At 38.7% G+C, this 18,104-nt stretch overlaps 3 protein-coding genes across 6 annotated transcripts; 1 reads left to right on the plus strand and 2 right to left on the minus strand.

Annotated features, from left to right (window-relative positions):
- The first annotated feature begins 2,317 nt into the window (after positions 1-2,317).
- Positions 2,318-6,543, plus strand: LOC109170298 (methyl-CpG-binding domain-containing protein 2-like). Of its 3 annotated transcripts, none has more exons than XM_019319345.1 (5): positions 2,318-2,503; positions 4,290-4,949; positions 5,095-5,148; positions 5,280-5,449; positions 5,936-6,543. In XM_019319345.1, exons 2-5 carry the CDS (start codon positions 4,312-4,314, stop codon positions 6,094-6,096), a joined length of 1,023 nt encoding a protein of 340 aa, XP_019174890.1. In that variant the 5' UTR covers positions 2,318-2,503; positions 4,290-4,311; the 3' UTR covers positions 6,097-6,543. The 3 variants fall into 3 exon arrangements, with proteins under 3 accessions (XP_019174890.1, XP_019174889.1, XP_019174891.1); XM_019319344.1 differs by having other exon boundaries at positions 2,319-2,503; positions 4,309-4,949; XM_019319346.1 differs by having other exon boundaries at positions 2,319-2,503; positions 4,309-4,949; positions 5,280-5,438; positions 5,934-6,543.
- Positions 6,524-9,002, minus strand: LOC109170297 (arginine decarboxylase-like). The gene is made up of 4 exons (XM_019319343.1): positions 8,943-9,002; positions 8,759-8,825; positions 7,991-8,523; positions 6,524-7,834 (listed from the first exon to the last, which is right to left on the minus strand). Exons 1-4 carry the CDS (start codon positions 8,964-8,966, stop codon positions 6,818-6,820), a joined length of 1,641 nt encoding a protein of 546 aa, XP_019174888.1. The 5' UTR covers positions 8,967-9,002; the 3' UTR covers positions 6,524-6,817.
- A 1,914-nt stretch (positions 9,003-10,916) lies between these two features.
- On the minus strand, positions 10,917-17,707 carry LOC109170296 (auxin response factor 19-like). Of its 2 annotated transcripts, none has more exons than XM_019319342.1 (14): positions 17,015-17,707; positions 16,573-16,685; positions 15,342-15,440; positions 15,185-15,241; positions 14,892-15,047; positions 14,723-14,807; positions 14,546-14,636; positions 14,290-14,454; positions 14,055-14,177; positions 13,901-13,976; positions 13,675-13,816; positions 11,805-13,567; positions 11,509-11,699; positions 10,917-11,408 (listed from the first exon to the last, which is right to left on the minus strand). In XM_019319342.1, exons 1-14 carry the CDS (start codon positions 17,055-17,057, stop codon positions 11,273-11,275), a joined length of 3,240 nt encoding a protein of 1,079 aa, XP_019174887.1. In that variant the 5' UTR covers positions 17,058-17,707; the 3' UTR covers positions 10,917-11,272. The 2 variants fall into 2 exon arrangements, with proteins under 2 accessions (XP_019174887.1, XP_019174886.1); XM_019319341.1 differs by having other exon boundaries at positions 16,573-16,688.
- Between the last annotated feature and the right edge of the window lie 397 nt (positions 17,708-18,104).

Below are 18,104 nucleotides of genomic sequence, written 5' to 3' on the forward strand. Positions count from 1 at the left end.
AGATAGTTACAAAAATACGTGAATGAAGACATTGAGGAAAGAAATTGTAAATACGTGAATGAAGACATTAAGTAAAGAAATGAAGATTCTGATATCACTTTAGCTACATTTAGAAGGGAATGTATGGCAAGCAACCACTTAACTCTTTACGGTGGTTATGAATTAATAAAATATATAAAATATACCTTGAACTATTTCGACCACAAGGTCATTGGCTATTATTATTATTATTATTATTATTATTATTATTATAAAGGAATAAGGTTCAAATTGGCTACTAAACGTAACATGAAAATCCAATTAGGTCACTGAACGGAAAAAAAATGCAATTAGACCACTGAACACTCCAAAAACGTGCAATTAGACTACTAAACACTCTAAATATATGCAATTTCACCGGATAGCAAGTTACCAGTGCAATTATATACAATGAAACTAGTGTTAGCAACAAGGTATAGTAGCCAGTAAGATCAAAACAATATAAATAACACTAAAGCCAGAGGGTTCAAAAATATAAACCAAAGTATATGTTCATAATCAATAACAATGTTAGTTTATTTGATCGAGACAAAGCACTGAAAGCAGCACTGTCAAAGTGTTTGCAACCTTTACACGATACCTGGTGATCGCAATTGCGACATGCATAGGGGAGGATCTTTTGAGGTTTGTCTTCCTTTGGGTACAGAATGTTGTTGCTGCACAACAGAGCAAGTAAACACTCATACTTACACAAGAAAAAGATTGAAATAATTTGAGAAACTAACCATTCAGGCCAAAACTTCATAGTACTCATTATTGCAAGTCTCGCGGGATCACCGGATCTCGGAGTCCGGATGAATTATTATATTATTATTATTATATTGGTAATCCAAGGAAGACTGGAGCTAGCGTCACACTAATGCCTTTTATATACTACTGCTTAGGGAAATAGGTTAGACCGAGTTAGAAATGTAAAGCCTGCAGCATTTTGTATGAATTTTTTGGTTGGGTAATTTAATTACAATATATGTGCTTTAAAAAAAAAAAAAAAAAAAATCTACCAATTGTATTAATGAATCAAAGCTGTAATAGCGTCAGGGGATAGAATCTCAGTACATAGCATGATCCTGAGTAAAAGCTAAGGAAGCTAGAGTGTGAGCATGTAAATTAACCTGTCTAGAGACATAATTTAACGAAATACGACTAAATAAAGACATAAGTGTTCTGCATTGGTCAATCGTGACCCCAACATACGAATGAATTGGTGAATCATGTTGGCGCATAGTAGTATGTAGTACCATGCAATCCGTGAATAGACATACTGATGTGTCGTTCCTTCCTAGTAGCCAGGACAGTGCCTCCTTATATGCCTGTGCCTCTACCATAAACGGTGTGAAGCAAAAAGGCAATTTGCCATTTTTTGCTGCTATGAAAGAGCTATCTGGTGAAACTAGTACAATACCGTACATGGCCTCTCCAGTGTCCTGGCGAAAACCCGCGTCCACATAGCATCTGAGGCTGCTGTTGTCCGTGTCTGTTCCAGTGGGTGGCGCTGGAGGCGGCGGTGCCTGGCGGTGTTGCGCAACACTGTACGCCTGCAAAGACGCGACAGCCACTCTCCAAACGTCGGTTGGCCGCATCATAGACCCCTTCCACACAGCTGAGTTGCGGCTCCTCCAAATATGGTACAACACGGCTACCAATAGCCGGGTTTGCTCCTCTGTTAAGACCGCCAAAGCCCCCATTAGCCATGTTGAAAAGGTATCTGTAATAATATTAGTGATAGGCAATTGTGTTATATTCCAAACAAGTGTAGAATATTCACAGAGCACTAAAACATGTAACACATCTTCATGATCTAAAGCACATATTGGGCATGTTGGGTCCACCTCTACCTTCTTTATAATCAAATTAGTGGTAGTGGATAAAGCACATATTGGGCATCTTGGGTCCACCTCTACCCTCTTTATAATCAAATTAGTGGTAGTGGATAAAATATCACATATGACTCTCCACAAAAATGTCTTCGACTTGAGTGGGACCTTTAATATGTGGTTTCATTATGTTGTATATAGATAAAGTTTGATAAATGATCAAATCAATAATTACGCTATAATCAAGGGATTAGTCATTATCTCCAATTTTTATTACCATAAATCAGAACAACAGGAAACCAGTGGTGGCAAAACTGCAGTTCACCAATAATTACCTAATTTCTCCCTTTTTGAACCTCGACCAAGTAGAGTAAAAATTAGTAAAAAAAATAAACGAAAAACATGTACGGAGAAAAGTGTATTTACCAATTTATCCCTATCTCCTCGGTTACCCCGTGCCTCTGTATCTCTTGCCGAGGAAAACAAAACCAGAGAGATATACATACATACATACACACATTCTTTGCATATCCATTTGCGCACGTATGTATCCATATCTCTATATGGAGATTGCAAACTGAAGCAATAATCCTTCAACGAGTTCGCAGTAGCTCTCTCCCAGCTTCATCTGCTCCGACCTCTCTGCTTCTGTAATTCCTCTTTCTGTCTTTGGATTCCCATATCTGCATGTATTTCTCTTTAAATTTACATATCTTCTTATACTTGAGTTTGTGTGTGCGTGTTTTTGTGCATATGCTCTTGTTGCGTTTATTGCAAAGTGTTAATTTGTGTGCACTCTGTGCGTGTATAGGTATATATATTGTATGTGTTTTCAATGTAAGTATATTTTTTAATTTATGAAGTGCTCTTTCAGATCGTTATTTCTTAGTTTATGAGCTCCCTGATCGGTTTACTTCTGTTTAATGACTTCGGATCCGTATAGGGAAGAACACATTATGCTGAACGGATATTTGTTGGTTTAAAAAAAATTATTTTATAATTTTACTCTGTATTTTATTTTACTTTTGGGAACTGCTAGTTCACGATCTCGTGTTTGCTTGGAGAACTTAAGACTGTGAAGTATGAACTTGTTGAATCCATGGTTAGATTGGCACCTTGAGTGATTCTTTTTCCATAAATATCCTGGCCCTTCCCTGATAATTTGCAAATTTTAAAAAATCATATGATTAACATAAACAAGAATGAAAACAGAATAAGCATCACCAAAGCCATCCCCAGTTACTTGAATTGATAAACAAAATGCTTCAATCAGATTTACTTTGCTACTCAAATTTGCACCTATTGATCTAAATTTGCAGTTCCATTTTTGTGGTTTTCAACTCAGAAGGGTCAGTTTACCTAATTGAACAACTGTTATCTTGTCACCTCTTGACTCCTCTAAACCAAAATAGTTTTTTGGAAACATTAGAAGCAAAAAACCATTTTCTCGTCTTAAATATCAAAACCCACAGTTAGTGCATGACTTCAAGGAAATTTGGGGATGCCAAATTGCCGATCTTTACCCTTTGATCCCAGAAATCGAAAGGACTTGCTGTCAGAATTGTAAAGAAGTTAGTGATCAAAGATGTGAGATGAGTGACAATTACAATTGAATGTAATTGATGATGCTGAACAAGTAATACTGAATTGGATACCCCTAGCTATGGGCATATGGTTGCACCCATGCCCACCCACTTTAGCAGCCTGATGGCTTGAATACTATATTCAGTATATTGATTATTCCTTTTGATTGACACATACCATAAGAGTTCTCTCATGTGTGTAAACTCTTGGTTTATTTCTCAATACATCAAAGGGCATCACTAGTGCCACTGGGTTTTGGCTTTGGATACATCATCCTTTTCTGAGTGCCATTACTTTTGGACTATGCATTTTATTGCACTGACGGAAATACTCATAACTTCTTGATATAGTTTTCTGTCATGTTTTCATCTTTTATTATTGACATGTTTTGGGCCAACCTATTGCCGGTATTGCCACTACATCTATTTGTTGAATGCCATTGAAAAAGTTGAATAGAATCTGTCCTTATATCATGTGTATAGTTGAGTTTGAAGGCTACATTGAAGAATATATAGGTTTTTAGAATTTCTTGAATCTTGCTTATATAAATGTGTTTCTTTTGGAGGTTTATTTGCAATGTGTCTTCATTTGATTGTAATTTGAAATCAAATTCTTTTATGCTACTTTTTGCTGCTATAAAGTTACTTGCATGGAAGCATTTTATTTATCTACCCCTGCCATAAATTGTCATTGACATGACAATTTAAAATTATTGAAGCACTGTAATGAATATATATTATACTCCGTAATAGGTTTCTTTTTATGTTTATTTTTGTGACAGTCCTTAGTTCTTCCTAATGAGATAATAGTGTGCATTTCATTCTTTGGTTTTTATTGACCCACGTTATTAAGAACTAAAATGGAATAACAGCCTATGGAGCCTAGCATTGATAAGGAGAAGGGTCAGGGTGGCATTAACAGCTCTTCTATCCAGAGTCCCTTGAATAACATGACAAGGGAACCAAATGATGTTGAAGGTGCTTCCCCTGTGGTTTGTGAGACCTCTCTTGAGAAACCCATAAACATTAATTCTGGAGGAGAACAAGTAGATAATTGCACGGAGGATGATGAGAATGAAAATAGTGAAAATGCTCAAAACCAATTGGTGCTATATGATCCTTCAGTCAATGGTGCCAGTGAAATTGCATCTATTACTGATCAGTCTCCTCCAACATTGCAAAGAGGGTTATTTCCAAATCATCTGTCCTATGTGCAGAGGCCTTTGCCATCTGTAGGAGCTTTTACTGTTCAATGTGCAAACTGTTTTAAATGGAGGCTTATCCCAACAAAGGAAAAATATGAGGAAATAAGGGAACACATCCTGGAAGATCCTTTCTTTTGTGAAACAGCTCGCGAGTGGAGGCCTGATATATCATGCGATGATCCACCTGATATTATTCAGGATGGCAGTAGGCTTTGGGCAATTGATAAACCAAATATTGCTCAGCCCCCTCCTGGGTGGCAACGGCTTTTGAGAATCAGAGGTGAAGGTGGCTCCAAGTTTGCAGATGTGTATGCCTAAATTTCCTTTTGTTTAGTCCTATTTGTCATTTATTGCTTTGAAGTGCTCTATTGATGCTTCATCTTTACCTAGTCTCCAATGTTTGCCATTAAAAAACGACTACTACTGTCTTGATTTACATTTTTCAAATGATAGGTATTATGTTGCACCATCAGGCAAGAGATTTCGCTCCATGGTTGAAATTCAGAAGTATATTGCTCTACTAAATCAACTTTTACTTACTAACTATCTGTTCCTTCTTCAAGATGCCTTGATGAATGCCGTAAAATATTAATCTCAGACGGCGATTTCCTTTTTGTTGCATCTTAATGCTTATTCAGGTACTTGGAGGAACACCCAGAAGTAGCTGAAGGTGTTAGAATGTCTCAGTTTTCATTTCAGATTCCAAAACCTCTTCAGGACGACTATGTCAAGAAACGTTCTCATCGTTCAACACTTCCACACGATGACACTGCTCCTGGAGTAGGAGGATTACTCGAGGCTTCTGAAGGTAGAGAACATGCCTAAAAAAGAAACCTGAGTTTATTCCGTATTCTAATAATTTTCAATGATGAGACTCTAAATAATTAAATATTGTCTGGCTATTAGCTAAAACATAATAATTTGATTGGTGAAACTCTAAATATTGCCAATGGTCCACTTTCATTTTCTTCCACCTCTGGTAGTGTATTTATTTTGTCACTTTCCAGTCTAGCCTAAAACTATTAATTCTGTTGGTCAATATTAGGTGTGGGTGCGATGACTGAAGTGTTTCCTTAAAATTCCTGTTTGGTTGAATTTGTCATGCATTGGATACTTGCTTCCTTGGGAAATTGACTTCACGCAATTGAAGTGTTTCCTTAAAATTCCTGTTTGGTTGAATTTGTCATGCATTGGATACTTGCTTCCTTGGGAAATTGACTTCACGCAATTGCATCAGCTTGATTGATGTTGGATATATGATATTCATCTACCTGACAAGTGTACTTTTATGCAGCCAATCCTATCTCATGGATTGCTCCACATGAGGATACAGACTTGCGGCTTGGTGGGCCAGGGCTCTCCACTCACCCTAGTACCCCAGTGTCCAAACCTTTAAGTCCATCCACAAAGAAAATGAGGACACCATCTAAAATGATGTCCAGTGGTGATAGTTAGAAGAGCTGCATCTGCTTTGTTTGGTACCTGAAGTCTTTTCTAAATCCCATTTTTGCTGCCGGGCTTCAGTGTGCTATGCACATCTTGTATCTGGCTTGCTTCTCAAAAACTGATAACGTCTGATGAAACCTCTGATTGTGATGACGTGTTTAGGGTTCATGATTTTGATGTTCTCGAGTGTGGTTAGTGATTGTGGAAGAAGTATTACAAGTGTGTTAAAGGTACATTATTAGAGAGAGAAAGAGACTGTAAGACTACGTAAAGGTAGACAGAGATATTCACTATTATGTGTTTGGTAACACAGACGAAGATTCATCATCCCATGAAAGGCTTCTTGGACAGAATCTGTGGAGCAGCTTACTATTTATTGATCATGTCATTGGAAAAGTAGGACTATTAGACTGTAAAAATGAATCATGGTTACTTATAAATGTCAATTTCATTTCATATTCTTCCTTTTTTCCCCATCTAAAGGACTTTGCCTCCAATGAAAAGATGAATTAAACTTCGGGTATACATCATATCATAGGGAAGTATATATATAACAGAGCAAAATGAAGCTTTCAATGGACTGAATACAGTTGAACTTATCCTCTGATCTCTCTAGACAATACATGAAAGCTTTCAATTCTATACATCTGAATTCCAATCAAGCTTTTAGATTTGAGCTTGCATGGATATGGCTAGTTCTCACAAATATATGCAAATCTGAGACGAGTCCTTAATCACATATAATGAGGGATGAGAGCGAGTGATCGGCTGCTCCACTGATAACACCACCCTTGCCTTTGATCTGCATTAGATAGTTCAACGCGGTTTTAGTGATGACCTCACCAGGAATGAGCACAGGAATCCCGGGTGGATAAGGACATACGAGCTCTCCACAAATTCTCCCCACACTTTCTTGGATGCTAACTCTCCTTTTTGGGGCAAAGAACGCCTCTCTTGGGCTCATGCTAATGTGAATATCATCAAATGGTGCAAACTGTTCTTCATTGTTCACTGTATCTGCAGTTAGTTTAGGTGAAGTTGCAGATAGATGTTTTAATCCAGACACAAGTCTTCCAACATGATCTCTTTGAGTTCCAAGATTGAACGCAAATGTAATGGATTTGGTCCCAACTAGTTCAGAAACAACTCCAAACCCATCCGATAAAATATCATCTGCTTCAAAACCAGAGAGCCCAAGCTGCCATACCCCAACAGTGATTCGCAAGGGATCTCTAAAAGGAGTGTTGGGGAACCTTGAGAAGTCAAGGACCGAGATCCCACGAATTCTACTCATCTCGTCTTTTGCTCCCATAGCTAATTCTATAGCTTTGTCGAAAATACTCTCTCTGTTCGCACTAAGTTGCGCCCTAGCAGCATCCAGTGAAGCCAAGAGCAAGTAACTAGGGCTACTACTCTGAAGCATTTGAAGGCACCGGTGGATTCTGTTTCTGTCCACGAGATTACCCCCCATGTGCAACATGGATGATTGCGTAAGAGAGCATAGGACCTTGTGAGTAGACTGTACTACAAGGTCAACGCCCTCGCTAAGGGCTGACCTAGGCAGCTGTGGATGAAATCCTAAGTGAGCGCCATGAGCCTCGTCAACAATAACTGGGATTTCATGAGAATGACACAATAGAGCAATCTCGCTCAAGTTGTTGCATATGCCATGATAAGTAGGGGAGACAACTAAAACGGCTGCAGGTTTCTGGCCTTCCCTTTCTAGTTCCTCGATTGCCCTTTTCACCTGCATCATTTTTAGTTATAGTTGAGAAATGGACCACTAAATCCCACTAATGAACTTCTGGTACAAATTAGTTCTCTGTTTCAAGTGGCCTCAATCAATTAATGCTGAATATACAAAGGAGAATTGAGAATGCAACTCCTATAAGAATGTACTTACTTGCATGGGAGTGATGCCACCAGCAACATCCCAATCAGAATCATATTCAGGGACGATGTACTTCGGAAGGGCACCAGACAATACCATGGCAGATATGGCTGAGATATGAGAGTTTCGCGGTAGAATTATGGTGTCTCCTGGTGAACAAGTAGCCATAATTGCTGCCTGAACACCACACGTACTGCCACCAACAAGAAACCATGTTTCCAACGCTCCAAAAAGTTGTGCAGCTTGTTTTTGTGCTTCCAAAATGGGCCCTTCTGGAGCAAAGAGGTTGTCCAGCTCTGGAAGCTCAGGCAAATCATGTACAAAAGGTCTTGAACCAATGAGACGCGACAACGATGAAGGTGCCGCATGGCCTCTGTTATGCCCGGGGAAATGAAAAGTTGCAGCTTTTTCTTCAGCTGAAGCTTTCAAAGCCCTAACTAATGGTGGAAGCTCAGCAGCAGAATAAATATCTTTTGTGAAAACTGGATTTCTTTCAATTGTGCTAGTTTGGTTTTGCTTTTCTCCAACCACTGTGTTTCTCCTTCCTACAACACAGTTGCATTCGTAGAGTACATCACAAAAGTGAAATACACTGAATTTCAAAAATAGATAAAGCAACTGTAAAACCCTCTTTTTTCCCCTTATCTTAAGGGTAAAAACTGACTGCAAACTTTACCATGTATTCACAATCTTTTCCCACCTTAAAATTGAACTATGCTTGAAGAACAAGAATGCACAGAATCTGACATAAATAAAAGAAAGGACGAATCTTTGGAATACCTACTTGGGAAACACAAGAAGTTGGTCTTCTGCTCCGCCTATTCTGCCCAAATTTCACCAGAGGGCTCTGCAAACAATAACAAATAAATTACTTCTTACTCCACAACTCTTTGTTCAAGATTTTTCTTCTTCTAAATTTTCTTGAAATTTCATTTGCTCTATAAATAATATCATGTAGTCTTACCATATCCAGAAGACTTGAAGCCATTGTTTCCTCTATCAGTCTGTAGTATAGTGTGCCTCCATGCTTTCTGATTAGCTATGGCTTTAAATGGTTTCGTAATCTACGGGCACTACATAATTGGGCCATTATGGTAGCCTAAACTACCAATCCCGTTAAAATATGGGCCGGTTATGTCTGGTTGTAGCCCATAAATTTACCATATGGCCCAATTAGAAGTCAATCGTTATGCTGTAGAACCGTATCCACCTTGCAATGTGGACACTGTTCTATGTTCATATAATGAACTATATATTCATAATTATAAAGTTATATATTCATAATTTGTGAACTTCATATTCATAATTATTGAACTCTATATTTGCAATTACAGAATTCTATATTCATAATTACTGAACTATATGTTCATAATTATAAAGCTATATATTCATAATTTTTGAACTTCATATTCACAATTATTGAATCTTTATATTCATAATTACAAAACTATATGATCATAATTATGCTCACAACTCTATGTTCATAATTATAAAACTATATGTTCAGAATTTTTGAACTATATATTTATAATTATGAACAGTTTTGGAACCGTGTCCACAACATAATTTGCCATTAAAATGATTTCAATGCTTATATTGTCAAACTGAAGTTGACCGGATGGCAAAATGATTAGGGGCCGAGTTAAAGGAGATGAAGATAAGAGCGAGCTAAAAGAGATGATACAATCCACGGTTGAAGAGATGAAAAAAAAAAAAAAAAAAAAAAAAAAAGGGCACAGAGAACCGAAAAAAAAGAAATTGAAAAGACGAAAATGTCATTACGTAAAATATGATTTCACCGAAAAGGTCATCAAAATGACTAAAAGTGTATGAAAAGAGATCACTGATGAAATTAAGTCTTAAAATAATACGACGATGTTTTGCTTTATGGTCCCGAGTAAAATTTGCCTTATATGAGTTATATCATAGACATGTTCTCATATCAACATACATCGGTATTCATATTTTTTTATCATTAACTTTTAAATTTAAATTTAATTTTTCTTTTTAATTTCTACAAATAAAATTAATGTATTAAAATATATTATAAAAAAACCTAATTGAGATATTTTAAATAATGTATATTATTATTTTTAGGAATAAGGGTCAAATAGGACACTAAACAGCAATTAAGTCATCAAACTAAAAAAAAAAAAAAAAAAAAAATACAATTGGATCCCTAAACAACACAAAATCATGCAATTAGACCCAAAATAACTTGTTTACCTTAAAGTAAACTGACATAGCGGTTACCGATTTTTAAAATAAATTTAAATAAAATAATTAATTAATTAAAAACAAAAAACAAAAAAAAAAACCCTAAGCTACCGTCTTCGTCTCCATGTCGAACGCTACATCTCCCTGGCCATGGAGATGATGGTCTCATTGTATTCATGGCCGGTGGTCTCTGGCAGTCTCCATGGCCATGGACATGGCTAGAGATGAAGGAACCTTCGTCTCCGGCCATGGAGACGAAGCCGCCGACAGTTTAGGTTTTTTTTTTAATTAATTATTTAATTTAAAATTGGTAACCGCCCTTTCAGGTAAACAAGTTATTTTGAATTTAATTGTATGATTTTGAGTTGTTCAGAGGCCCAATTACATTGTTTTTTAATTCGATGACCTAATTGCAATTTAGTGTGCAATTGAGTGCCATATTTGACCCTTATTCTCTCTTTATTCCCTTATTTTAAAAATAAATTTAAAGAATGATATGAAATGCACACAGTAATTCACATTCGTTGCTAGTGTGCGAATAATAATCTTAGAACCACGTTTGGGTGCTTGAATTAGTGCATATATTTGTCGTCGGCGTTGTTTAGCATGCATGCATTTTCACCATTGTTTTGTCTGCGAAATTCTTGACTGAAGTTCTTGCACGAGAAATTGCAGTGTGTTCAATCAACCCAAGTTGAAGAAGTAGAAAAATAAAAAATAAAAATCTGAACGTCTGATGACCCTTAGCTTCTTCATTCAGTAACTCACTTGAAGAAATCTACACATTTAATTTATACATTCAGACACTACATTATATTGTATTACACAAATATCAAGCTTTTTTACTTTCTACAATTCTTCTGTTCATTTAACAAGGAAAGACCCTGATGAGATTAATCTAACAATATCATCATTTCTAGGGCATCTATATGCTAAAACCAGCTTCCTATATATAGACCAACTCAACTTCTGCGATGCTCTCAACATACAGTTAATTGGGCAGCTTCTGTACCCAAACCAGCTTCCTACCATCATGTTTGCTCCTTTTATAAGTATGCAATGTTGAAGAAAGCTAAATTATACATTTCCACCGTCCGAACTGCTACAGGCTTGATTATGGAGGACGCTATTCCCAAAATCTCCATCCAAGCTCATTTGTTGGACTTCTTGTGGAGACAGAATCTTTATACACCGAACACAGTTTACGAATTCCCTGAATAATAATGCACCACCATAACATGTTAATGGAATTGTTAACAAATCACTACTTCTCTCTCGTAGTAAATAAAACATGGTGAAGTTTATCAACTTACTCCCAAGGGTCATCGCCAACTAGAAGGACATCGTTCTCGTGATCCACGTATACAAGCTTCCAACCTATTCTCTGTCTGTCCTCCAGTTGTCCTTCAATGCCGAACCTTCTAGCCAAATCTTGTTTCAGTTCCTCGTATCCTGAGTATCGCATGATATCAATTGATCGTCCAACAGCTCCACGTTTGTACACCTGTTGTGTCCAGGCATAAACATGAATGTATTCAGTGACGAAAGAAGAGGGGATGAAGTAATGTACTAATTAAGGTTTTTGAATTGAATCATCTATATAACCAACCTTGGTGTATGTCCTTAATCGTGGGATTGGTGGTTGTGGAGCCCAGGTACTCCTATTCATGAAGCTACCGTCATTGATGGTTGAATCTATTGAATTAAACCCCATATCTGGAACTCCGAATGACTGAGAAACCATGGAGGATGAGAGCTCGGGCTGAGCTTCCTTGGGGTTCTCGTAGTTAGAAAGCATGCCTCCTCCTGATGAAAGATTATTCTCTGATCCAACCAAGTTCTTCGGGATCAAAGGGTCAGGCATCATGGGCATTCCTAACTGGTTGTCAATGTTTGTGGCGAAAGGCATGTTGTTGTTCCTTTGGTCACCCTGAACTTCTCCATCGTGACTAATATCCCTAAATAACATTGGCTGAGAGGTGAAAGACATTGGATTTGTGCCGCCCGGCTGTAACTGGACATCATTTTGAGAAAGGCATATAGAAGTTGCTGAAGATGAGCTATCTAAATAATCCAATTGTGCTGCTGAGCCATTATGGTACACCGGAGGTGTCAAGAATCCTTGATTCTGGCTCTTTGACATGTTAAACTGATTCTTAACATCAGCTTTCTGGTGTATATCTTTAGCTAAGTTGCTACTTGCAGACATGGCTTCTAGACCACTCGAGCTCAAAAGGGTAGCAGAGGACTGGGTTATGTCATCCCCAACTGCTGTGCTTCTCTGAACCCTGCCATTCACCACTGCCTGAACCCCGTTGGGACAATTGTTTGTGGATGGAGAAGTTGAACACGATGGAACATCATCGGTAATGATTGAGTGGCCACCACCAGTTGCAGAAAGTTGATTTGTTGTCGGGGGTCCAACTGGTCCAGGTAACTCCGCTAGCTTTGGTAGCTGAGGTTGTTGTGAAAACCGAAGATTAGTTTGGGTGTTATTCATCATCATATTCATATGGGATTGTGGCAGTGACACATTATCCTGAACTTGGCTTGTCGACATAGACCTAGACAAACTCTGAGATGCATCCAAAACGTGCTTCTGAGGATCGGGTAGCTGGCTGAGCTGAGAAGGCTGTTGCAATGTGGACTGCTGTGCGAGAAGCGATTGTTGCTGTTGCTGCTGCTGCTGGAGTTTCTGTAAAAGTTGAAACTGAATTTGGTTGTCGGGCAAATGCATCTGTTGGGTAATTGGATTGGAAGGATGGGATGATGGCATGAAGCTCGGGTGCTGATTCTGATTCAGAATCTGCTGTTGTTGTTGCTGCGGGGGCTGTGGTGGTAGGCTCTGAGGAAGGTTTCGTTGGAGTTGGTTCTGCTGAAGAACGTTTTGCGGTTGAACAAGACCCTGAGCTTGCAGAAGCTGGGCCTGGACTTGGCTCGTCGGCATTGTTTGATTCACCAAATTTTGTCTCGGTTGCTGACCAACGTCCGTCAGCTGTTGCTGTGGCTGCATAATGGAGCCTAACGGGTTCATAGCCGCGGGTGACATCTTCTGCAGCTGATCAACTTGTTGCACTTGCTGGCCCGGCCTCGGAGAGTTGAATTGTAAGTTGCTCTGCTGAGGAATTTGTTGCCCGGGCAAACCTAATTGGCGTGTAAGATCACCTCCAGCCAGGTTCTGTAGAACCGATCCAGATAACGAATGCAAATAGTTTGGCTGCATCGTGTTGGTCAGGGAAGGGTTCGACTGCATGTTCATCCACTGGGCTAGGCTCAGACCGGGAAGAGCCTGTGGATCCTTCATGCCAAAGTCATCACCAATCCATGGCATTGTCCTTTTGAAAAAACCATCCAGATCGGAAGCGTCATCATCTGCAAGAAAATGTTAGTCGAGCTCGTTATTGATATGAAAGTTTTGGTTCCACCAAGTAACTACATCATTTCAAACTGTTGATATGCTAGTTATATATCTATGCTACCTGGCATCCCGGGTTGCCTTGGACGCTTTGCTCTAAAGAATGGAGGAGTAGGGCAAAGGAAAAACGGTGCTGTAACGGGTTCAATCTCCCAAATCGAGACTCGACTACGCCTCTCTCCAGCAGTTGATTCATCCCAACCAACCTAAACCATAAACACGATTTGATAAATTAGGTGAATCCTTTAGGTTACTGTGAGAAGGTAGAAGTTAGAAGTCTTTTATCCTACCTGCAACTTACGCCACTGTGAACCCTTCCACCTCACCGGATCCAAATCACTTATGCCAGTAATGGTGCCCATATACCTGTGAAGTGAAAGCTTTGTTATACAAGATCATTGAAACGAGAACAATTCCCGAGAAGTTTATGTCAGATATTCCTACCTTCTGGTTCCCGATTCCTCTGTCTCGAACATCATGCGAAACCGCATACCAAGGGATACTTGGTTGCCATAAACTGCTTTGTAGTACTTCGCCAAAGGGATAACAAACTCTGAAGGACTAGCCCTGTTCCATTGTAGCCAAGACAATCTCAGAAAACCGAGCATTCATAATAGTAAATGATTCACGAGCAAGACACCAAGTACTTCACAATAATTTGCAAAATAGTCCAAATCACCTTGGGTTATAAAACACGGTGAAAGGGCTGTTGTTTGCAGATGCATGGGCTGCAGCAGCTAGGATCCCGATATGCATGCTATCACTGGACAACACTGATGAAGATAAGTTTGTAGGTTGCCTATTTGCCCGCCTTATGCCCAAGAGAAGCTGCTGCTTTTCGTCCCTTATACACGATTATATCAAAGTCAGTACAACCCGAAACCAAAAACTCGCTTTAAGATCAGCATTTCTTACTATACCTCTAAACATCTTACCTAATAAACAACACTGAGTCACCCGCAAAAAGCCTCTTTCCACTCACAAAAAGGCTCCACCCCGTTGTCAGCAAGTGGCGTTTCGGTTGCCCTGCATTATGCGAGAGAGAATGCAAGTTAAAAAAGCACGAGGAATAAAGAAAAGTTACTTACGAGATAGATGGTTACTAAACCTACCCCGATATATATGGCGAAAAGTCCAGACATTGTCATGTAAATCTCTAGCAACCAGTTCTTGAGCAGGTGGCTGCATTGTGTAATCCTGCAGAAATACAAACACCCTAATATGAGATGCATTCGAATACAAAACACAAAACGTTAAGGCTAAACAGTCTTTTCATCTTACCAGACCGGGGAAAATCTTCTCTGCAGCACGACGAGGTACAGAGAAACCTCCATGAGTACTTGTATCACTAGCCGTCAAGGTCTTACAGAAAAACTCCGTCTGTGGCTTGTTCACCTTCGTAGATAAATCTGATCTTAACAACGCTTCCTTGTCAATCTGCACACCAAGGATGATATCAGAATATAACCGACAATTTGAAGTATAACGAAATATATAACAAGGTGCTGTGCATTATCACTGTATTACAACATTGAATTCAGAAACAAAAGCCTCGGGTCAAGGCAGATCCATACCGAAGGAACAGGTTGAAGCGTCATCTGTGCATATACTTCATCGGTTTCCGGATCAGCCTAAGATATCAAGATTCAAGAAATACGTGTATTTTAATTTATAAGCGAGTGGATCAAACTTAAAAAGTTTATAAAACGCAAGAACATTCTGAAGGCATACATGCAGGGTGACATTATGGAGGTAGCATATTAGCATTGAGGGAAGGTTGGGGTAGTTCGGAATTTGAGCATCCACGTCTTTCTTCATAGACGCAGCAACCTGAAGACGAATGTACAAGTGAGAATAAAATTCTAATCGGACGATAAAAATAGTGAAAAACACGCATCAAATGTAAGACTGCCTTTACTTGAAGTACAAAAACATATGTTTAAAAAGTTAGTTTGATGGTTCACAAAGTAAACAAGCTTGATCCAACAATCAAGTCTAGTCTAGACACTTGTCACTTTTTACTACGCTAGAGAATAACGAATCATACAAGTACTGCAAATTTGTTAACCAAATTCGGGAACAGACAATCAAATTTAGTCTGCACAGCAAGAACACAAAGAAGTCCCGATATTTCAAGAACCAGCATCATTGCATCAATTAGAGAAGTGAAAACAATCTGGGAAAGTAGAAATAGTAGTCGAATTTGCAACAAAAACCCAGCCTTGGGAACACGATAGACCCAAGAAAACCCAGTAGACCCCGCCAAATCAACTGTTGGATCCATCTAGATACATAAAGCCAAACCCACTTTAGTTTTGCCAGACAGGTTCATCTTTTCTTCCCTTCCTCCATTCATACCCCCAACCACCCACTTTTACACAATCAATTTCACATTCTTAATTTTTACAAGAATGACAGATGAATATACACAACCAAGTAAAGACAAACAAGGACAACAGTAAAATCCCAAAGAGAAAGCACATGAAGCAATTTGGCATAAATGCCAGAGGTGCAGGATAGTGCAGATTTGATCCACAAATATATTGCTTTATCATCCACACATTAAAGGCAGTACTATTAACAGTATAGCAAAAAAAAAAAAACACCAATAATTGAACCCATGCGTGTGAGTGCTTAGGTACATATGTGCACATGCACCCACCCGCCCATCAACTGACACAAGGTGAACATTTAGTAGTTGCACCGTGGCGGCACCACCGTGCCCATAAAAAGTAAAATTCTCTAGCCCCACATCCCGACCTGATAGAACATTGAAAGAGTAAATGATAATGACTCAAAGACCAATTAAGTGTAACTACCCGGGCTGGCTCAAACTCGTGCCCTTACTCACAATCTACCACCCAAAAACCAACTAAACAATTGCAGCCACCAGAGCTGTGTCAATATGTACAAGCAGTGAAGCAGGCAGGCAGGTCAGAGTGCAGTGTATAAAAAGAAGAACCTGTTCGCTGTGGCCCTGGGGGAAGTAGACGACGTGGGTCCCGGCCGCCGGCAAGTTCACCAGCGGTCCGGCGCAGGCCTGCCATAGCTCTGGGTTTATGCTCTTCTTCTCAGCTGCTATTCAAAAATAACGAGCTTGGATTCGTTAGTCAGAAACTCAGAAATCGGATTAGTATCGGATTTTCAAGAAAACAAAGCTTCAATTTTTATTTTTGTTCCATCATGAGGTGAAGTAGAAAGTAAAGATACAGACATATGTAGATTTATGAAGATTCAATCTTTTAATTTATCCATTGTTTGAAAAAGAAAAAGAAAAGGACAAAACCCAGAAAGAAGAAAAGGAAAAAAGGTTTCATCTCTTGACAATGCATTAGTTTTATAGAGGGAGAAAGCATCTGTGTCTGTGTATATAGAGAGAGAAAGAGAGAGAGGAAAAAACTGACCTTCAGGTGGGTTGGCGTTAGCCGCCGGCGGTGGCGTCTTCATTGCAGTACTTCAACCGCCAAAAAAAAAACTCACTTTCCGAGCTGCAAACAAACACCCAGATAACCCTTACCGGAGATTCATATCTGCCTTCAGTAAATCGGAGCTCCGACACCCCAACTCCGGCTGGAAAGCACGAATCTTGATTTATCAAAACATAGACTTTTTGTTTCCCTAAGCTCCCCCACTAGGAAAAGGCAAGCTAAGGAAAAAGAAGTCCCAAGCTAGTAGTCTACTATTGTATTAAACAAAAGAGATTAACCGGAATCGGAGGAAGGGAGTTCCCGGCGGCGGGAAGTGTGGCCGGAAAATGCGGTAGAGAGAGAAAGATGTAAGGGGAGACAAGAGGAGCTTTGGAAAAGGAAGGGATGTTGAGGATTGCAGAGACCAAATGCTGCAATTCTACTTTTAACTGCCCCCTATACAGATACACCCTTCAGACACACTACTTTCTCTCTCTAGAAATCCAAGCCCCTTGCCTTCTCCCTTCCAGTTCTCTTTCTCTCTCTCTATCTTTCTTTGTTATTCTTCTTGTTCTTCACAAAGCTTCCCTTTTTCTATCTCTATCTCTATTGTTCCCAAAGCTAGCTTTCTTTAATCTTTTACTTTCTCTCTCTGCGTAGTTTCTTATGTCTTCTCTCTCTACTCAATTATATATGTCTTTCCCCCTTTGGTTTTTTATTCTTTATATTCCTCCTCTCTCTCAGCTTTCTCAACAACAGGACTGACCATTGCCTCATCAAGTTGACCATTCATAGTACCACCATCACCATGGTTAATGTGCATCGCTGTGTCGTAATTTTATTTATAATAATACTACGGATTATCATTTTAATGTGGTAAATTTTAACCATCATATTATATATATATATATATATATATATATATATATATATATAAAATAAAGAATTTATATTTGTAGTTAATAATAATTTAAACAATTTTAATAAAATTTATATTCTGTATTTATTAAACAATATTAATAATGACCAGGGTAATTTAAACAATTTTAATAAAATTTATATTCTGTATTTATTAAACAATATTAAT

The sequence above is a fragment of the Ipomoea nil genome, unplaced genomic scaffold (genome assembly GCF_001879475.1).
Source record: "Ipomoea nil cultivar Tokyo-kokei standard unplaced genomic scaffold, Asagao_1.1 scaffold3321, whole genome shotgun sequence".
Classification (NCBI taxonomy): Eukaryota; Viridiplantae; Streptophyta; class Magnoliopsida; order Solanales; family Convolvulaceae; genus Ipomoea; species Ipomoea nil.